Below are 22,107 nucleotides of genomic sequence, written 5' to 3'. Positions count from 1 at the left end.
CCTCAAACACCATACGAAAATGAGAAAAATAAGGTAATCAAAGGAGAAGGGCGAATAAGGTGTGCAAAATGCCTATAGCTTCAAATGTATAAAAGTCATATTCAATTTATGAATTTAGTATTTTGAGTAAAGTTCTTATCATTGAAAGATATGAAATTATAACAAATCTTTTTCTGCGGAATTTTTTTTTTGGCAAAAATCATTCTATAATTTAAAAAAATATATGATATTTTGGGGTTCGAACCCAAGCAATAATGTCCAGAATATCAATTTCCCTTCGAAACTATCACGCTAACCACTACGCTATACTGCTCATAAGAAATACCGCACTTTTAAAAATCATGTTTGTGATATGACCACTGACAAAATGGACTTCAAATATTTCTCGTAAAAATACGATTATGTCATAATAGTGTATATTTTAAGGTCTTTGCTCCATGTTTTTGTTAACCGAAGAATGTATATTTTTACAAATACTTTAAGAATAATCTTTCACTCATATGGAAAAATTGTGTTTTAGTATGAAGATATGTTCATATTTGCCCTCGTGTATGTATGCTATTTCATATAAGAATCATTTCAAGTAGAATATCATGTAGAGATTTTACATTATGTTCGCCCATCTTCTTCAGTCTGGCAACTTCCATACGTTTACGTAAAAATTAATGTACATGTATACATTGGCCCTGTTGAAAATATATAATGAGAATTTTCTCCAAAAAGTCATTATATACATGTACATTAATCATTTTTCCAACTTTAATCAAATCATTTAAAAAAAAAAGTTTGAACAAAGCAATATATCAAACATTTGTTTTCGAACACTTGGGGTATAATTCAATACAGCGCGTTACAGTTGAGAGATATCGACATTACTGGAATGAAAAAAATATCCCAGTTTAGGATCTTTTTGGCATGTATTACATTAAAGTTCTAGATTTCAGAGAATTAAAAACTATAACAATCTGCAGACGCGAAATAAAAAAAAATATTTGGGTAAGGAAAACTTAATATACATGCATGAATGCACATTTGTAAGGAGTCACATACGGACCTTTTAGTGCATGTTATGCCCATGCAGCTTCAACCGTTTTAAAACATTTATTACTATTATGTTAACGTTATTGTTTCTTTTGTTTCAAAGGGTTTATTTTGAAAAGTGGGCTTAAAAATTAGAAGTTTATAGCTTGCTTGACCGCCCAATGTAACAAAATTAAGCGGTCAATTGAATTCAGTTCTTTTAATTTAGTTAAGGGTGGATTCTTCTCATATTGTATTTAAAAAAATTATGAAATTTTCAAAGATTCGAGAAGACAAAATAATATGGCAGTATAAATTAATTAAAATTGATCGTCTTATTTTAGAAGCAAGGTCAAGTCAATACCACAGGCGCATGAAGTGTTTATTATACCGTACAAGGCCATTCTCTAAACATAAGAAAAGGTACAATCTGCTTGCATAGAACGACATATGGATGTGATTGATGGGGGAATTTTATATTATTGAGAAATTATAAGCTCTTACATTTTTTTATCAAAAGGGGGGTATCGATCCACACTTCAGGCGCCTGTGCTTTGCCCTGGATCCACTGGGGGTTTCAATGCAGCCCCCAGACCCCCCCCCCTTCTACTGCGCCCCCGTTATGAAATTCCTCCCTTAATTGAAGATTTTCGAAGTCATGTGAGGATGCAAAATGAATTTATAAAATATTGATCGCAGAATTAGAGAAAAAGAACAATATTTGATTGCTGATTTTTCACTAGGATCAATTTTGTTTTTAGATTGCAAAATTTAAAATTTAACAAGATTGTATAGTTTGTTTATTATATCATTTTTATTTTTTACTCTGAAACTACCCTCCTTTATTATAAGTTTCATTTAATTCAGGAAGTCCTTTAAGCTTTTGATTGTTTAAAAATGTGTACTACATTCTATATTCTGAGTAAATTTTGAAAGCAGAACATGATATTTTCCTGGTTAGTGGACCATCGTTCCGCCAAAAATTTAATCCCTGCATGTTTGATTTTAAATTCAGTTTACCATTTCTATGTCAAGTTGTACTATTGTGAGAAGGAAAGAAAAATATTGTCTTAAAAATTCCTTACATTTTGATATTATTTAAGATATTTAAGCAAATATACTATGAATATCTTGATTAGGCAAAAATCTGATATGCAATAATCCCTCCATTCTGATGTACATGCTTGAAAATGAAATGATGTGTTAGAAAAGAGAGAGAAAGAGAGTAGGGTAGGATATTCTAGCTAATACAAAGTTGAATTGCGCATAGATTGGATTTATTACTTGAATCACAGGAGTCGGGTATTTAAACAGATATTTTAGCTTTTAAAAAAGTACAAAAATAACTTTTTGTTTAACTTTTATCTAAATTTAACGAAAATATCAGTAAGATTAATCAATACGTAATCTCTGTGCGCTGGAAATAACTTCATAATCTGACGTTGATTCAACTTCAATTTAAACGTTGAGATAAAGGTTGAAAAAAAGAGTAAATTGTTACAATAAGTTAAATGCATGTTATAGTATAGTAAACTATGACATTTTTCGATCTTTTTCTCTTTATGACTTCCACACCTTTCGAGAATCTATATTTTCCCCCTCCTAAATTGAGATCTTTCTACTTCTAGTCTCCCGGCACAAGAACCTTTCATTGCTAACCAGGGCACATTCTAAAATGAAAAAAACCCCAAACTTTTTGATTTTTTTTCCTGAAAAAAAAAATCAACACAATTTACTGAAAAAAATAAATGAATACTTTTCTGAATATCACGACAGTCACATGCCTGCAAGCACTGTCACAGCTTCATGTAGAAAATCTAAATATCAGTCATCATTATAGCTTGTGCATATATCAATGCATAAACTTAAAAGTCCTTAACAATAAACTCATTCAAATCATAAATATGAAATCAATAGTATTTTAATTATAATTTAGACACTTGTCAAAAATAATCTGTTACGCGCGGCTCATGATTAAATCGGTTTTCTTTGCGATATTTTTTATAAACCCCACGGGTGTGTTTCTAACCATCCCTTTAAAACAAAATTTCATGCTGACCTATTTAATAATCATATATCATCATATACATACTATAAGATTTGAATAATTAATGCTTTAAAAAAAATCTGTAGAAAAGTGTCTTCTTTTTTTTTCTTTTTTCTTCTATAAAATATATCATAATGTGCGTTATGAAAAAATCAGAAAAGATATTAAAAGATGCAGAATTGTTGATCAGTATCTCAGCGTCGAATAGGTGGACTTTTTAAAGGAAAGAAAAATATCGGTTATCTTTTAAAAACTATCTATAGATAAATGTTGATAATGTTGAGTAGGATCAGTAATATTAACGCAAAAATGACGCTATGGGGAATAAACCATCGGGATCGGAGTGTGCATTTTTGTAATAGTCTCTAAAACGTTTTTCAGTTCTTGGGTTTAACTCATTCAAGGTAACACAGTCATCGACCTGGAATGTGGGTGTAGGTAGAAATTGTTCACACAGTGCATTTAACAAAGATGACCAACTCGGACTTGTGGGTATGTTTTTAATAATTTTAAGTCAGATATGCTGCTGTCAGAGAAACAAACACGAAAAATATAACGTTAACCCTGTATTGGCAAGAGAACGCAGCTGTCATTCTCAACTTTAGCTTATAGCCAAGTTGCACACAACACCTCAGATAAACAAAACCTGATCTTCAATAAACTGGAGCACTTATTGTTGAAATGCATTGGTTAACATGGCAATGTAATTAGTGATGAGTACAATATGTATCTGAAATAATAAATGCTAGGTTGGATAATAAGCACTTTGAAAAAGTAGAAATAGCAAATTGAAAGTGTAAATCATTTTGGGTCTAGCCGGATATAATTTGTCAGGGTGTAAATTGACTAATACGTTGTGCGACCGGTTTGGAGGACATTCATTCCACCAGGATGAGTCGAGCAACTGCCATCGTAAGTAGATCTATGAATATGATAAGGTCAAGTACATGATTGTTCACGGTGTATTATCAGTCTCTTAGTGGGAGATGCAAGTCTCGTGCCTTCCATGGTGCACGTGTTCTATCATCCGTGACAGGGTCAAAAATTTGACAGGTGGGTGCTTCTTGAATCCAACGGCTTACCTTTAATATATATGCATAAATTTGTAACTATTTTATTTTGTGTGGGAGTATGTTTTTAGAGGCACTTAGAATGATAAAGTATATTTTGCAATTTATTGAGTAAAGTACAAAATTTGTTTATCATAGCTCAGGTTAGACAGTAATGTGTGCTTGCATCATCATGATTAATCAAAAATAGTTATGCTTTCCTTAATTAAAATGGATATGGTTCAAGAGTTCAAGATCTCTTGTTTGACAAGTTTCAGCAAGCATCTATATGTAACTTGCACTGATTTCATAATGTACATGTAGTGATGCTGTTAACTTTGAGTTAGTCAGTACACTGTAATAGAGATGTGGAGATCAATATGACAACATTTTTGTATTTCTTTGTGTTTTTTAACACATTTTTTCGAAATAATTTATTACATGACTGAGATGAGAGTTAACTTAAGAAGGGTGTGCCAGTGCAGATAGGGGTTTTCAGGCTATGACCTATGTACAGTGTACTGTTGAAGATATACACGCTATATAAACGCGATTTTTTATGTAAAACAAAATGATTAAATGATTTGAAAAACATGATTGTAATAAAAAATAATTACTTTCCACAAAGTTTTAGTATATAAGTCGTTGTAATTACAAAACAATTAAGCAGGATCTGCAATTAAAAATTCAGCCTATTCATGAATATTGATGAAGGAAGTGCGTAAACAGTGTATAGACACACATGTCCCCGGGAAATCATAGACAACGAAGTATGTTGCATTTTGACTATGATTTTGAATAAAAGTTAATATCTGTCATTACAGAGTAGATGGTTAATACTGGTTGTTTTCAAAGATAAGTATCTTTAAGCATAAAATGTATGCCATCCATGTCAAAAGTTATTTTGTATACCAAACGGCCTACCTCGTTTTCTTGAACGCCATTTTTGTTTATCAATCTGAAAGTAGCGACAGTGTCACATGATGCATGAATTTAAATATAGACATTACTTTCCTAGTAGGATAATAAATAATTATAATATGAGATCTTTCTAATGCGTTCATTTCCAATTGTGTAATTTACAATATTTTCGTAACTTTATTTGGTAAACAAAATAAATAAATTTCCAACTTTATTTTTAGCTGATAAAAGTTATAGCGTGTATATCTTTAAGTTATGATCTAGGTACTACATTTTTTTTACACTTGACAGGGTGTGCCGGTGCTGATAGGGGTTTTCAGGTTATGACCTATGTACTGTTAAGTTATGACCTAGTTACTACAGATTTTTTTTATACCTGACAGGGTGTGCCGGTGCTGATAGGTGTAGGTGTGGTTGCTGTCACTGCCATCCTAGCAAAGATCTTCTTATTTGGAAACAAGAAGAAAGCAAAGTCCCCCATAACACTACAGGACCCCAATACCAAGTACCCTCTTAAACTTGTGGATAAAGAGGTAAATAAATACACAGTGTGGAAAAAAGTGAAATTTACTTTAATATTGTGTATACTTTAGAAAAATTTTTGACAAGTTACATATAAATGTGGGAGATTGAACATTTTTTAAAATACGTTTGAATTATATATATGATTTTATTTTTTAAGGAAGTAAGTCATGATACAAGAAGATTTCGTTTTGCCCTTCCAAGTCCAGAGCATATCTTGGGACTACCTGTTGGTAAGTTTAACATCCGAAACCAAATAATTTCAGGCACCAAAGGAAGAAAATGACCACACTAAAGCCAAAAAATTAATTTTTTTGATTCTCGATCATTCCATCTACCAGGTGCCTATCTCAGAGTTACTCACCTTTGTGTGTTTTATTTTGTAAAAAAAATTCTTAACAGACAAATTATGAAAAAATGGACTCAGTGGGCCAAGTTTAAAAAATTCCTTGTTTGCAGTTGCCAACCTACAATTTTTAGAGTGGGTAGGTAGGTAGTTTTTCCTTCCTTTTTTTTTCTTTAAAGTTGTAGTTTTCAGATTTTTGATAGATAACAAAAATAGTTACTAAACATAAATAAGCTTCACTTTTTTATAAGCCACTGATTGATAAAAACAAAAAATTAAAAATAGAAAATGAAAAAGTTTTAATATCCTGATAGCTGAAAAAAAGTTTGGGTCAGTTGCATTTTCAGTGGTTCGGTAGACAACCGCAAACAAACAAATTTTTATTTTAGGCCTAGTCAGTATGCAAGAAAGACGTCTGAATAGAGACATACGAGAAAAAAATTAAATAAAAAATGAATCCATGTTGCAAGTTAAGATTTAAATTGAAAAAATTAAGTACACATGTCCTAAAAAGCTTTATCAAAATCCTTTTACACATCGCTCATCTCAGTCAGCAGAAACTAAATTCTTTTCCTCATTTTTCATCATCCTTGACAGAACAAAAGTTGATAGAATGAGATGTACATATGTTTTTTATATCCACAGGTCAGCATATTTACCTGACCGCTCGTATTGATGGACAGCTGGTGATCCGCCCCTACACCCCAGTATCTAGTGATGATGAAAAGGGATACATGGACCTGGTCATTAAGGCAGGTGTTCTTAATTAACAATGATAAATATGATTGAATTTGTAATTGTACTTCTACATTTGGTGCAGAGTAAAGGGAGGAAGATGCTGGTGAATGTGTATTAATTAAATAAACTAAATAATAAATGTCCTGACAGTTAATTTATTTATGATTGTCATGACAGGTTTACTTCAAGAATGTCCACCCCAAATTTCCTGAGGGTGGGAAAATGTCCCAGCACTTGGAGAACATGTCCATTGGAGACTTTATTGACGTAAGAGGACCTAATGGTTTACTGGTCTATGAGGGAAAAGGTATGGCAACAGAAGTGTGCATTTTAATCAAAAGTTTGATTTACCACACCCTGCAGTAAGCACCTTGAGGTATGCTGTTAGAGATGCAAATCTGAAAATGCCATATATGCTGGAAATAAATAAAGGACATTGGATTTAAAATGGATGGAAATATAAACTTTTACTGGGGATGTGGATGCTGACATTCAATGTAAAAATGCTCGACAGAAGCATTGGATTTGGTTGATATTGTTTTGTTGAATCTGTAAGTAGTTAGACTGTTTCATTGGAATTTCCACAGAGGTGCAAAGCTGAATAATTTACTATTAGATAGTTAACTATTCAGCTAATGCAGGTTGCACTATCCAATGACTTTGACATATGAAATTTTTTAATGCATTATATACATAGTTTTTTTTTCTTTAAATTTTTGCAAAGTGTAAGTCCATCATATTTAAATGGGGAGCTAGTAATGTAAATCATCAGAGATAAAATTTTAAAAACTGTGAATCAGCATGCAAGAGTTATTTCCCTCTAAACATGTTTGTTGACTACATATCACTATGGGTTTATCCACAGGTGTGTTCAAGGTGCGCCCAGACAAGAAGTCCCCTCCGGAGACTGTGACAGCTAGGAATGTTGGAATGATTGCGGGAGGGACAGGAATAACCCCCATGCTCCAGCTTATTAGGGAGGTGTTCAAAGACCCAGAGGACAAAACAAACCTCTCTCTACTCTTTGCTAATCAGGTTTGTTTTAGACTATGAATCAATGATTAATTAAAGCTTGTTATATACTATGCTATTATGTATGCAGTATGCACTTGAATTATATATGTTCTATGCTTTACCTCCATGTATATTACTTTAACATTTACAGACACCTCTATACTTGCACACTGAAGAGTTCAAATCTGCAGTGCTTTTATGCAGTTATTGGTGTACCTTTTAATTCAAATTTAAATAAACTGAAATTTTTAGTGCAACACACAGTTTTTAATCAATTCAAGAATTTTTAATAGTATACTGGACCAAGATTAAGAAATTGAGTACATTATTTAATTGTGTTTTCCTCATTTAAGTAAGTAACAGTGATTTCTATTCCATCAACGTACAGATAGTGACTAGCTGTTATCTGAACAATTTCCTGGGAAAGAATGACAGGTTTCCTATATTGAAAATGATATAGAACAACTCAGTATTTTCACCTTTATACATGTATAAATTTCTCAGTCAAAAAAAAATCATTAGTGTAAAGAGGTTCCATAAAATTGAATGTTTTAGTTTATTGATGTGCATTTAAATGTTTTAAAGACAGAAGATGACATTCTGTTGAGAACAGAGCTAGAGGATTTACAAGAGAGCTACCCTAACCGTCTCAAGTTGTGGTACACTTTAGATCGACCAACAGAAGGTAAAAACTTGACAGTCAATCAGTACTTATAGCAGGGTTGTTCCTAAGAATTGAAATAAGAGGGGGCATTAGAAAAGTAGAAGGGGGGTTCCTCCCCTAACAAAGTGTTGAGTGGGAATGGGGAAATATTAGAGTAGCTGGGGATAACTTTATTATAGACAGGGAAATCCCCAGGCCCCCAGGTCTTAGAGACAATCCTGTAATAGACTGTAATGTAAAAATAAAATTTCAAAAAGAATCAAGAATTTACAATAAAAAAATTTATTTGAAGTTTTTGAACTTATTTTGAATTCATAATTGTTATGCCCTGAGCTAAAAAACGAAGGGCACATTTCATGTGCCTGTCTCTCTGCATGCAATGTTAGTTTTGCTCAATATACATTTAAAAATATGATGCTGCTCCAAATTCTCTCTTTTGTAATAAAAGAAATCCATGCTTTCATAAAACTCCCTTGTACAGTTTTGATGGGGATGTAGAGTTTTCCTCTTTCTTAAAAGACTATAATCATAATGTCGTTAAAACCACATTATTTGTCAACAGGTTGGAAGTACAGTAAGGGCTTTGTCAATGATGAGATGATAAAGAATCACCTCCCTCCCCCTAGTCATGATACGGTCATCCTGATGTGTGGACCCCCTCCCATGATCAACTTTGCCTGCCAACCAAACCTTGACAAACTTGGATACAGTCAGAAGTCCAGATTTGCCTACTAGATATGGCTTTCATTATTTAAGTTCAGTTGCATAGTTGATTGTGGATTGTATGTGTAAATTATTTTGTAAATGATATGCAATCATGATTTTGAAGAAGGTTTAAATTAAAAAAAAAAAGACAGAAAAGGCACTTTATAATCTTGAAAAATGAGAATGTCTGCAATAAGTTAGCTAGTTTATATATTTGATGCAATATATGGTGTCTTAATTGCCTAAAGTGTTTGTTACAATATAAAAATTTAGTTCTGTTGTTGCTGGGCATTGTCTTACAAGTAAACTGTACTACTGTGTAGTGTACTTTGTAATATAATTCACTTTTCTTATGTAATAAATTTATTTCTACTTTTGTAAAATTTTAACATTTGTTTTTTTTTAAAGGGAGAAAAATATTGATAACAACAAAAAAATTCTCTGTTGTCCAACATTTACCTGTGATGCAAAATTTCTGAAGCTGAAAGTCTGGAAAAAAACTAGGGGAATTCCATACTGAGTAGAAAAATTTTTGAGACATGCATCAGGAAAAAATCATGAAAAACCAGGATTCAAATTTTGCTCCAGGTCTTTACATAGCTTTCTAGCAGTTAAACATTTCTGATTACACGTGCTAAATCTAAAAAAAATTTCAGGGCCCAGAGATACAATTAGGACTCAGGCAGTGAAATAGCACCTAAATCAGTAGCTATAGTTGGGGGATACAGGATATTAAATATTTATAGGGATAAAAACCAATTCTAGGTTCTCTGGGTCCAGCTGTCTGTATCAAATTGATAAATTTCTACTTTACAAAATCTTTGTCACACCATTATGGACTCCTAAGGCTTAGACCTGCACATGCTTTACACAGAGAATGTGGAGATGCTTGCATATTAATTTGATCAACTGTGTCCCTAGTGACTATTATAATTAAACCCTTTTCCTAAGTGCCCTGCTTTGAACAACTTTGAACCTACAGTGCAGCCAGGAAGGCCATGACTAGAACAAATTTAAATGTCTAATTTTTGTACTGCTATTCTTCTGGAAAAAATATCTTATACCTAAAATTTTTGTCTGTATTGTAGCTCAGTTCTATTGCCAAAGAACATGATTTAAACAAACTTTTTTTTATTAATTCATAGAATACAGAATCATTTGTTTTAGCTGTCTGTTTAAATTTTGCCTTACCTAAATATTGCCATTACCAAATTATCTTCATGGTCCTTCATTTGAACCAAATTCCCTTCCTGAAAACATGCTTTTATATATATACAAACAGTGAAACCTGTATTAAGCGACCTATCCAGGGAAATTCTAAAATGGTCACATGACTAAAGACAGGTGTCTCTTCAAGCAGGGAATCATATTCTATCATTTTTTTAAAGTGTTTATCTCTCTGTATTTGATCAGTTCTATACAACTGCTAAACATGTTCCTTTGTCTCAACTGACCATCTATTTAGAGTAAAAATAAAACAGATACAAAAATCAACTTTAATGACAAAAGTGATGTTACAGATATAGTAAAATAATTTACATAAAATTTAAATACAAATATACATAACAAAACATTTGGTTCCAATTCTTTGTGTATGCAATGGATTAAATGAATACAAAGCAGCTACATAAACAAACATTTAAAACCATAAAAATACATGTGGTTATTGAAAGTTCCAAGAGATGATCATATCCTTAAGTACAAACACAACATAGTTTAGAGCTTTATTTACTTATTTTCTGTATAATTGAAGAGTTCCATTAATTGAAGGATCGATCATTGTGTGACTTTTAAAATGTTTAATGATGCTGCTCACCTCTTCTAAATCAAATTTTGCGAAAATATTAGCAAAAACTACACTTTCAATAATTTTTATTTGAATAAAACAAGGATTTTCATCATTTGATATCGGTTCAAGACCTCTGGCAATGTATGATGATTTTTTTGTCAGAGAACATCTGATGGTACATGTACTATGATTGTAAATCAAGAAAGTCTTTGAAAATTAAAAAGGTCCATTATAAGATACATGTACATTGTGTATGATCTTAATCAAAGCTATGTTTTTCAATTTTTCAGAGAAGAAATTTAACAAAATAATTTTCACAATGCCAACCATATTTCAAAAAATATCATGTGAAGGCAACAAAGACAATTATAATCAGTTGTTTAAGTAAAGATTCAAACAACCAAATTCGTTTTGTGTGTGTCATAAATGCGAGGTTCCCTACTTAATCACTTCATTCTAACCCTCTGACTGATTGTCTGCTGTTCAATTTCCTGGAATATAAGTTCATTGTTCACACAAATGGAGAAGACAAAATAACAGAAGTTTACAAACATTTCACAGAAGACCGTTAACTTTAATGACATCAGTTTACTTTGTAGAGCTTACTAAGACACTAGTCTTTCCGTGGGAATATGATCCAAGCATCAAGTTGATATTTTTTCCGATATTTGTATGAAAGAAGATGCATTTTATCAGCTTTCAATCCGTTAAATTAAAAATGATTAATATATATAAAAACCATTACAAAAAGATATCATGGTTAATACAATGATCCATGAATCTCAATATGGTTATTATAATAATCCATTTACTTAAAAGACATTTAATAAAATAATCTAACTATTATAATATTAATGTAAACTTGCTCTTAATCTAGAGCATTAGTGTCAACAAAAAGGAACCATGTTTAATAAACGGATCTTTTGTACTTTTTTAAATACAGACTTGAGAAAAATTGATCAAATATGGTTTTTAAATTCTCTTTGCAAAATGTTTTCACTTATCCATCTTTAAACTTTAAAACTTTATTAATACATGATGAATCTTAGAGAATCTAAAATTCACAACAAATAGGTTTTTCGACTAGTAAAATCATCACCAAGAACTTTGTAACAGCGTTCATAGCTAGAAAATAACTAGCTAATCTAAAACATGACAACAATTTATAGTCAACAAACATCACACGTCATTCACAGAAGTATTCAAAATGATGGGTGTGTGTCCCAATAAATTGTAGATTTTTGAAAAGCTTTTTATTTTTCTGACATTATAAGTATTTTCTCATCTATTTCAGAGTTGTAACAGAGAGGTCAAAAGCTTGCACATGAAAACCAAATTGCTATCCTATAATTTTAACCATTGTCATTGTCTATATGTCTTAGAACATACTCCTATGATTAAAGTTCTGAAAAAGTGATCATTTTAATGTGTGGTATCAAATTACCAACCTCCTTCTTCGTTTAAATCAGAACACACATTTGAAGGTCAATACTGCCCATTAGCATCAACTTGAAATGATAAAAGTTCCAATTGATAAATATATGGCAAACAGAATACACAAAATGACTATCCATCCATACAATCAGGTAAAAGGCTGCAAAACACTGAAATATAATGTAAACTATGGATACAGTACCACAAGTCTTTGTCTGGTATGACAGGAGGCACTCTAAACATCAGACAGCACTTATGGTGGTCAAGAGATACCAGTAAGTCTATTTTTGGGTGATCAATCCTTAGATGCTACTGTTATTCTGCATTCCGTGCAATAAATTTGATTTTAGGTAAAAATCTGGGCATTTGCTGCAGTTTTATTCATTCACTAGTCATTTTTATAGTTATATGCCAGCATAATTTGGTGTACATCATGTCTTAGGTTATTGTACATGTACTTAATTGCTGAACTATATTGTTTGAGCTGTTCTATGCTCTTCTCATATTAAACTAGAAGTTTTACAGAAGAATAACATAATTTTCTGAACATGTGTATATGTATACCATTTTAGTCAAAATTTACATGAAACATACAGTTAGCCAAGTCTACAATTTATCGTGACACGCCCCTCTTACAAACACACATTCTATTCCAATTTCTTACAATCAGGACTTTCAATTAATTCATAACACAGAACAATAAGAAAAATCTAGACTATTGCTGGACTACAATGTCCTTCTGTCTATATAAATGCAGCTTAAATTAGCACCTCTGAACAGCCTGTTTAGAAACTCACAAAAAAATAAATAAAAAGATGTATATGTTTCTCAATTAATTTTATAAATCTTAGACAAATAGTTGAAATTTTGTTACCATGCATTGGCAATTTTTGTTACCATTAGCAATTGTCAAATTAATTCACAAGACAGACAGGAGACATATTTATATCAATAAATTATCAAGAACATTTACAATACAGATAATGAAGAAGAGCTTAATTGGACCTTCCAGAGTTACTGCTCTTGTTCTGCAGTTTTACTGGGTCTTTTCGTTGCTCCTTTCTTGGAGGAAGTTCTAGTCAGGATGGCAAAACACAACCTGTAACCCAGCCCCCAGTAATATAAACAGTTGATCAGAGCACTGGACCCTCCCAGCAACAGTGCCCACATGGCTTGATGTCCCATAAATATTGCCCAGATACTCACTGAAAAATAAAATTGTCAACTGTTCACCATGAAAAAGCATGCGGACACGTACTGTTCCCTAGCTGGAAAATGTTTGCCTCAAATCATATTTTCCCACTTAAAAATAAATTGTGTAATTTTTTTTTATCACCTTATCTGCAAATGGCTAAAGAGTTTTGATTACTTGCTTCAGCTAAGTGGTAAATATGTTTGCTAAAATTTTAAAAATAATAAAAGTGAAAAAACAGGAAGTCATTTTCATTCCCTGTTTATATTTCTATTTTTTCCCCTTGCTTCAATCTCTGAAATTTATTATTAACTGTTATCTATTCAAAACACTTGCAGAGCCCCAAAATATCCATGCTATTTCAATTCTTTATTGAAATAAAAAATTGTAATACCCAATGTGACAATCATTTCTGTCTCTACTCAAGACAACAATTTTTGTGATACTATTGCATCTAGTCATCACTTATGTTCCAGCAAAAGAAAATAACAATTTTTATTTCCCGAGTCTATTTTCCTCCCATAATCATCATTATATATCGACTGCACAAGCTGTTATCGCTGGACTATAAGAATGTGTACATAGTATGAAGTTACTGACAGAATACTGTGATAAATCTGTAACTGATCAGACATTGACATTTTGGAGGACTGCATCCTGAGTACTGCCCTCTCTTGATGAATACTTCATTACCAAGTGACTGATAAACAAGGGACTGATGTTTCATCGTTATACTTATGAAATGTTCATTAGAGGAGTCAGGTTCAATAACTGACAAATATTATCAAACATTTTCTGATGGTCCCCGACAGACATTATCACTTATAAATTGCCTGGTGTCTATATCATAACTATCATTTTTCAATATTGACTTTACCCAGACCAATTAATTCTTCAGAATTGAAACATCTCAAGTAATTTTCTTTTCTTCTATCTAAATTTAATCTCTCAGTCTTTAATCTTTATTTCCTGTAAATATCAAGTAGATTTCCTTACTACTAAGTGTAACAGGAAAAAATGAATCTTTTGTTCTCAATTCATTTATGCAAATCATAAAAAAATCAGACAAGGGTTATGACCATTCACTTCCACCCCTGAAAAAAAATTTATTTGTTCCAGGTACATTAATATCTAGAGAAAGAACAAGACAACAGGCCCACTGGGACACACGGGTATCATAATTATTTCATAATTACTCTGAGATCTAAGCCACCTTAGAAATTTTTACTGTTGCTTTGCTACAAATCAAAGGCACAAGCAAAAATTTTATGTGCATCTTTGTATTTGGCCCCACCCTGGAGCCTGTGCCCCTTATGCAAGAATTTTTAACAATTTCACCAAAACCCTTTGCTTGTTATAACTATGTGCTCAGAACAGTAAAACTTCGTTATAGCTTGTGAATTCATTTAAGTATTGAATCCTTATTTTTAGATGTCGTCGGTCATATAACCGCACCTGGCTTTGTGGACAAATTGAATACTGCACGTTAGAGCAGTTCGATAATTTCTTGGCATGGACAGGTGCTGTTGTACAACCAACATCAAAAAATAAGAATTCATATTGCTTAAATACATTTTCTAATTTTTTTCTCTTCATAAATGTCAATTTCATTCATCTTCATTGCAAGTATAATAGATTTACTGCGGTTCAGCCATACAAGCACCATAGAAATTTTAATTGAAATCAACCTAGAAGATTCAGAGGTGGAGTTAAAATTGTTCTGAAGTTCAAAGATGATGAAAAGTGTGCAACTGTGAGGCCTGTTCAACTGAGCAAATGCTCGGGAACATTTCTGTTGGAGGTATAAGGAATTTTGGTGAGCACTCGCTCTGTTGAACAGGCCTCAGGTGACATAAACAGTTTACAGACAGACAGATGGGAAACTCCATACCATACCAATATGGCCTGTAAACAGATGAAACCTATAAAAATCAGTAGTCAACTAAACGTTCAATTAATATAGAGGAATTTTCAGAAAACACAATAACACCTTATGACTGTATTGTGTCCTGAAGCCAGGGCTATAAATACAGTGGAACCTTGTTAATCTAGAACCCAATAATCTGAACCTTTCATCTTCCAGACAATTTTTGCGGAACAGAATTAGCTTTATATATATATATATATATATATCAATTACAAAGAGTCATTTTCAGTAATCTGATGCTTCATTAAATCTAGACAATTTGCTTGGGAACACAAGTGTCCAGAATAATGAGTTTTAACTGTAGTACTACAGTTATACCTTTTACCTGCCTCGGCCTTATCTCTATATGGTGCAGTGTGTGTAATTATACTAGTACCTGTTGTTTGTACAGTCGCCAGTGCTCCTTGCTGGAGAGTTTCCAATCTCTGGTGAACACCCAGTAGAAGTAGACACTAACACATATACAGACGAGTCTAAGACACAGGAAAAGTAGAGGAAAAGCACACAGTGTGGTCACAAATGGTAGGCAGAGGGCTGAAACTGAATCAAAGCCCATATCATTACAACATTCACTGCAGGGTGTACCCCCCACCACTGAAAAACAAAAGGCTGGCTATGTCTGTATCAACATCAAAATCACTCAGCAAGGCACGATATATAGCAATTCCAGGTCACATGATTCAGCAAGGCATGATATATAGCAATTCCAGGTCACATGACTCAGCAAGGCATGATATATAGCAATTCCAGGTCACATGACTATGATGATACATAGGAGATCACAACACTTAGTATATATACATGTATATATGTAGCTTATAACATGCATGGACAAACAAGTTATAATGAAATTGCTCAGTATTTCAAATTATGCATAATTACATATTATTCTTTCTTGTAGCAAAAATTAATCCCTCCACAGAAAGTTTGAGGTCATTTCAAACAAGGTCAAGGTCAGAACAGTTTATTAAAAGAACTATGAAAGCACTAATTATTTTTTACATATTAAAGTGGCATAATTTAAACTGCAAACAGTTTCTTCTTATTGTTGTTAAAATCCATGTTTACACAATTTTCATAGCTATAATGTTTCACAACAGCTCAACAATGACATCAAAGTCTATGACCCTTCATTACGAAAAGACAGACAGAGCCAAAAGGAAAAACAATGAAAATGTAATATACAGAAAATTCAATGTTTTGTAGTTGGGTCTGGAATTCATTTTCCTCTTTGGATATTTTCACTTGAGTTTTGGAAAATTTTAACCCCATTCTTGAAAACAATTCCTTATCCAATTGAAAACATTGAATATCCATCTCTATATATATGGCAGCTAGGGCATCATTCATTTTCTACCTAACATTACCATTCAAAAAGATGATGGCCAGGGAGAAGTAAAATTAAGCTATATAGCTTCGAAACATTTATAATCATTAAATATTTTTATTTTGTTGGAAACATGTTTTATATGCAATACAACTGTACCACTATACGTCTTTGACATGTCCGATAGGAGGTTTATATGGAGATTTCTGAAGCAGCTTAAAAACTTCTCATTTCCTCTTAATGCTTAATTAGCATACCTCATAAAACACTCAACAACAGACTTAAGGGGGAAATACCTTTGAAGGAGTCATGTTATATCAAGCCTAATCAATATTTCTCAAAAATTGATTTCTTAATCAAAACATGCTTTGTCCATTGTCAACCAGTGGAATCTATCACAATGAGGTCTAATTTGCAGGAAAGTGGCTCAAAATCGAAGATTCATCATCTAATGACAATGTTGTTTTTTTCTTTGCAGAGATTTTACTTTCTAAATATTCTATCATTTCTACTGGCTATTTGGCTAGTCACATTAACATCCTGTTAAATAAGCTGTTAATGGTGTTAGGAATTGAATTAAGTCTTTGCAAGTTACAAACAATCAGTTATATTAAGTTTAAAGTCACCAATGGTTGATCTAAAGTCATCAATTGGACATGATTGATATTTCTGAGATATTGGAATTCTTGATGCCCTTCATTATGACTTTTTCTGTCTTAATCTTTGCCTGAGAGACACAGAATTAAGGGATTGTCTCATTTAACAATATGAGAAACCTTAACAAATTGCCGGTTGAGTACACAAATCTTAAAATACTGAAATTGTTACCACAGATTTGAAAAGTTTTTAAATCATTAAAAAAATTGAAAAGGTCAACTTCATATATTCCTAAAATCATCTGCTTACAATTAACAAAGACTTTGTGAACATAAAATCAGAAAGAAAAAAAAAACAATGGATATGCTAATCCTATCAATCACTGAATCCTTTTTGAATTTTCAATATGTGCTGCTGCAGTTGTTAGGACAATTTTCATGTTAGATAGTGAAACATTTATTGACTTTGGTATTCATACATGATAACTTGCTTTAGCACATCAAGTTGTACAATGTTTATCCCTGTCAATTAAACAATACTGTCAAATGTTCCATTCAAATTCCTTTTCCATACAATCAAGGAAAATTAATTAGATAAGCATGTATTTGAGAATGCATATTTTCCCCACATTACATCATTTTCTTCCAACATAAATGAGCCCTAGGCATTCAATCATTGATTATCAATTTTCCATGGTAAAGATATGCAGCCTTATGCATCATTGTTTTTGTTATGTCAATATGAAATAAACATGAAAGGCAAACATTTAGGGGAGCAAGTATTGTTTGCAAAAATTCAATCTGTTTGTCAAAGAGAATGTAACACCAAAACCTAACACAGTTTTAGATAAGAAAATGAGTAAATCTATGTTACAATAGACTATAAGTAAACATAGTTAATAATGGGTGATAATGTTACCTAGACAGGATTTTTCTAATGTCAGTACACTACATACTGATAGTTAATAGAATAAATAAGATTTCTAAAACACTAATGTGAAAGCTTTGTTAAATGTACAGTCTGCATTTCATATTACATAAAATATTTACACTGCATCATGCAAGCTTAAAATGAGCAACATCAATAAAATTTTAGAAAGAAATAAAAATCTAAAATGTTCTTTTTGTGAATATATATAGGAAACTTCAGGCAAAGCAATGGTTAGGAGGCACACGAATACTACATTATGAATGTGCCTGGAGCCTAAGGCACTTCTTGCAAGCTACAATATAATGTATGCCTATAATGCCTACGTACTACACGCTATACATGGTGAGGTGTGCTACTGCCTGGGGCCTGACAGGCTGACCTACACTTACCAATGGTATGAAGTGAGAAGAAGAGAATGCTGCACAACAATAGTAGTCTGATCATGTCTTTGTCCACTGTGTTCACTGTGTACCAGTACATTAAAGACAAACCTGGAGAAAAAAATTACAGGAGAGTTCTCATCAGTGGTATACAATAAACTGTGTTATATAAATGACAGGAGAGTTCTCATCAGTGGTATACAATGAACTGTGTTATATAAATGACAGGAGAGTTCTCATCAGTGGTATACAATGAACTGTGTTATATAAATGACAGGAGAGTTCTCATCAGTGGTATACAATGAACTGTGTTATATAAATGACAGGAGAGTTCTCATCAGTGGTATAAAATGAACTGTGTTATATCAAAGAGACCAAATGGAATCATTATGTGTTAACTGTTAGGACTATGGTATTATGCTAATGGCAAGGATTTTGTGCAGGGATGTTTTTTTTAATCTTGATCTTCGATTTAGAAAATTAGGTCAAGATCACTACACATATTTTACCCAGGGGAATGCTAAGTGTGCAGTATAAGCCAGATTTGGCCAAAGGGAAAGAAGAAAATATAATTCATAGAAAGTTTTTACACACAGATGGTTTTTTCTAACCTTGACCTATGATAAACTAGAAATATGTCCATAGGACATGAATGCCCCACTGAGGGTATATTAGTAATGCAAACTGAAAATTTGTATTAGTGTATGAAATTTGATTAGAAAATCTTGAATAGTTTCTTTAAAATTGAAGTCTAAAAAGCTGGATATAGATGATAAAATCCAAAGGTCAAACATTTTTGATGCAGTTGAATTGTTCTCACAAATATGTATCAGCATAATTAGTTTGATAAAAATATTTTGAATGGTTTATTTAAAACTGAGCTAAACACTAATTTGAAATAAATAAAGTTAAGGTCAAAGGAAAGGTCAAAGTCAAAAAATGTTGATGCAGTTGAAAAGCTTACATCGGTATGTATTAGCATATGAAGTTTGATAAAAATTTTATGAATGGTTTCTTTAAAACTGAGTTAAACACAAATTGATAAAAGTGATGTCAAGGTCAAATGAAAGGTCAAGGTAAAAAAAAATTGATGCAGTTGAATAGCTCTCATCAGTATGTGTCAGCATATGAAGTTTGACACTAATTTAAGAAAAGTGAGGTCAAGGTCAAAGTAAAGGTCAAGGTCAAAAAATGTTGATGCAGTTGAATAGCTCTCATCAGTATGTATCAAAATATGAAGTTTGATTACACTATCTTGAATGGCATATTTAAAACTGAGCTAAACACTAATTTAGGAAAAGTGAGGTCAAGGTCAAAGGAAAGGCCAAGGTCAAAATATGTTGATGCAGTTGCATAGCTCTCATCAATATCTATCAACATATGAAGTTTGATGAAAATATCTTGGATAGTTTCTTTGAAACTGAGCTTTGAACTGAGCTAAATGCAAAGCGCGATGGAAGGACAGACTGAAGGATGGAAGGACAGAAGATCACTACACACCCTTTACCCAAGGACACCCAATGAGTGAAGTTTAAGGCACATTGAGCCAAGGGGAGAGAACATAGGCTCAAGTAAAGAGGAATGTATGGACAAACAGATGGACAGATTGACTGATCACTACAAGGCATTTGCAGAGCAGGGCCCTAATAATGGTATATAATTTACCACATATTACAAAATAAAGCCATTAAATGATGCCAGAGGGGAAAAGGGATAACATTATTTGATATAAAAGTCCACGAAATTAAGCAGAATTTCATGGAATACAATTTAATGTTTAGATAAAGAGTCAGGACATCAAGATTTTTTAATGTAAACATCAAGAAAATGGAACTAACTCATTCATTATATTCATTTACAGGACCAAATACGTGAATGTAAAAGCCCTGGTTAATGCATAGTACATCACACTTGTCATTACAAAACTCCCACACTGTTGTTGATACACGATTTATATTGTATAATTCCTCCGATACTTACAGAGAAGTGCCACTCCGTACAGTCGGATTGGTAGCGTGTTCTCATACTCTCCGTCATACATTGTTGTGAACAGGTGTCTTGGAAAAATAAATGCCTGATATAAAAAAAAGTTAATAAATTAAATAATGATATGGGCAACATTTAACAGTCAATAGTAAAAATGTTTTACTTTTACTAAATCATATATTATTTTGGCTTTCTTCCTAATGTACAAGGACTCATCCTGCAATAATTTGACTTTTGATTTTGCTTGCTTTATTTTTAGATCTGCCAATTCATCCCGATAATAAATTTTTAAGGAAGTTTTCATTTTTACTAAAAAGAAGTATATATATGTATATACTCATATTAATTTATATTGATGTAATTATTTTGGTGGTTATCTGGTGTCTGAATCTTTGAGAAATTTACCCATAATGCCATTACTGTCATAATGATTGCCATGGCAATCTGCCATATTCGTAGACCCGGAGGAAGACGAATATACAGCTGGTCACTGTGTCCCAAAATCTGACTCAACTACAAAATTCAGAAATCATTTAAATAATAGGTGAATTACTGCATGCAGAAATCCACATGCTTTAAATCAACAACACATTTTTTTACATGATAATATGCTTTAGAGCCAATGAAGAATTGAATTGAAATTAGATCTGGTATTACAATCTTCGAATGTATATAAATATTGTTTTCAACGAGCTATCAACTGCTGATTGACCATATAAGTCAGTGTATTTTGCAAGCATGTCCATATACTCTTTGTATTAAATTCTATTCTTTGTCAGATCTAATACTTGCTTATTTATTAGAGGCTGCAATACAGTACACTGTTAACTAGATGTAAATAAAATGCAGCTTGTTTTGATATGTTATCCACTACAAATGAGATAAACCGAAATCAGATTCTGATAGATATTACACAATTTGTAAATCTTGAGACTGCTATCTATTCAGCACGAAAAAAATTCTTTGAAAATACAAACAGTCTGTCTTGTTGTTAATTAGACTAAATCAAAAAAACATATGGACATCCTATATACATCATGGAGCCCTTCTTTGAAAACAAAAATGAAGAGATCCTGGTATGCAGTAGACAGCAAATTTCTCATGAGATAAAATATTGCTCCACTTTCTCAACAGAACATAGTTTTGTATTTAAGATGAAATGTTACAGCTCTCAAGAGCAAACCTGACACAAGTGTTTTGACAGAAAACTACATTAAAACACAGTTCAAGTATTGTAACCCATCACTTCAATGCCACATTACACTAAACAACTAAATGCTGTCTGTCTAAATGGATATCTATGGATGTTTGCAAAACCTCTACTTCACACTGTATAAATAGGACTGTCAATGAATTTTTCATATTTCACAAATTACTGATGGGATCCGAAGCTCAAAAACAAGAAGTGTGCATTTGCAAATCTGAACAGACATCAAGTAAATCACTATTTCAATTCAATTTTTATAAATAATTGATTTAATTAATAACACATATTTATAAATCCATAGTAAAAACTTTA

The 22,107-nt window shown here is 32.2% G+C and overlaps 2 protein-coding genes across 6 annotated transcripts in view; one reads left to right on the top strand and one right to left on the bottom strand.

The window, feature by feature from the left end:
- The window catches only part of LOC133186719 (tumor protein p53-inducible protein 11-like), a 120,319-nt gene that overhangs the window by 24,017 nt on the left and 74,195 nt on the right, over window positions 1–22,107 (bottom strand). The window contains exons 3-7 of one of the 4 annotated variants that reach the window (XM_061321991.1): window positions 20,994–21,101; window positions 20,583–20,676; window positions 18,612–18,713; window positions 15,745–15,908; window positions 12,816–13,454 (exon numbers count right to left, since the gene is read on the bottom strand). In XM_061321991.1, the coding sequence (XP_061177975.1) occupies window positions 13,452–13,454; window positions 15,745–15,908; window positions 18,612–18,713; window positions 20,583–20,676; window positions 20,994–21,101 (471 nt within the window). In that variant the 3' untranslated portion in view covers window positions 12,816–13,451. Of the gene's footprint in view, window positions 1–12,815; window positions 13,455–15,744; window positions 15,909–18,611; window positions 18,714–20,582; window positions 20,677–20,993; window positions 21,102–22,107 lie in introns of those variants that run through there. The other 3 variants (XM_061321994.1, XM_061321995.1, XM_061321992.1) reach the window with 3 other exon arrangements.
- LOC133186714 (NADH-cytochrome b5 reductase 3-like) lies at window positions 3,465–9,415 on the top strand. Of its 2 annotated transcripts, none has more exons than XM_061321985.1 (8): window positions 3,465–3,559; window positions 5,421–5,570; window positions 5,720–5,792; window positions 6,551–6,657; window positions 6,821–6,950; window positions 7,509–7,678; window positions 8,243–8,342; window positions 8,884–9,415. In XM_061321985.1, exons 1-8 carry the CDS (start codon window positions 3,539–3,541, stop codon window positions 9,054–9,056), a joined length of 924 nt encoding a protein of 307 aa, XP_061177969.1. In that variant the 5' UTR covers window positions 3,465–3,538; the 3' UTR covers window positions 9,057–9,415. The 2 variants fall into 2 exon arrangements, with proteins under 2 accessions (XP_061177969.1, XP_061177968.1); XM_061321984.1 differs by lacking the exon at window positions 3,465–3,559 and adding an exon at window positions 3,891–3,979.

Source organism: Saccostrea echinata, unplaced genomic scaffold (assembly GCF_033153115.1).
Source record: "Saccostrea echinata isolate AGI-Se365-2 ecotype Australia unplaced genomic scaffold, CSIRO_AGI_Sech_v1 ptg000014l, whole genome shotgun sequence".
NCBI lineage: Eukaryota > Metazoa > Mollusca > Bivalvia > Ostreida > Ostreidae > Saccostrea > Saccostrea echinata.
This window is presented reverse-complemented; position numbering and strand designations above follow the sequence as displayed.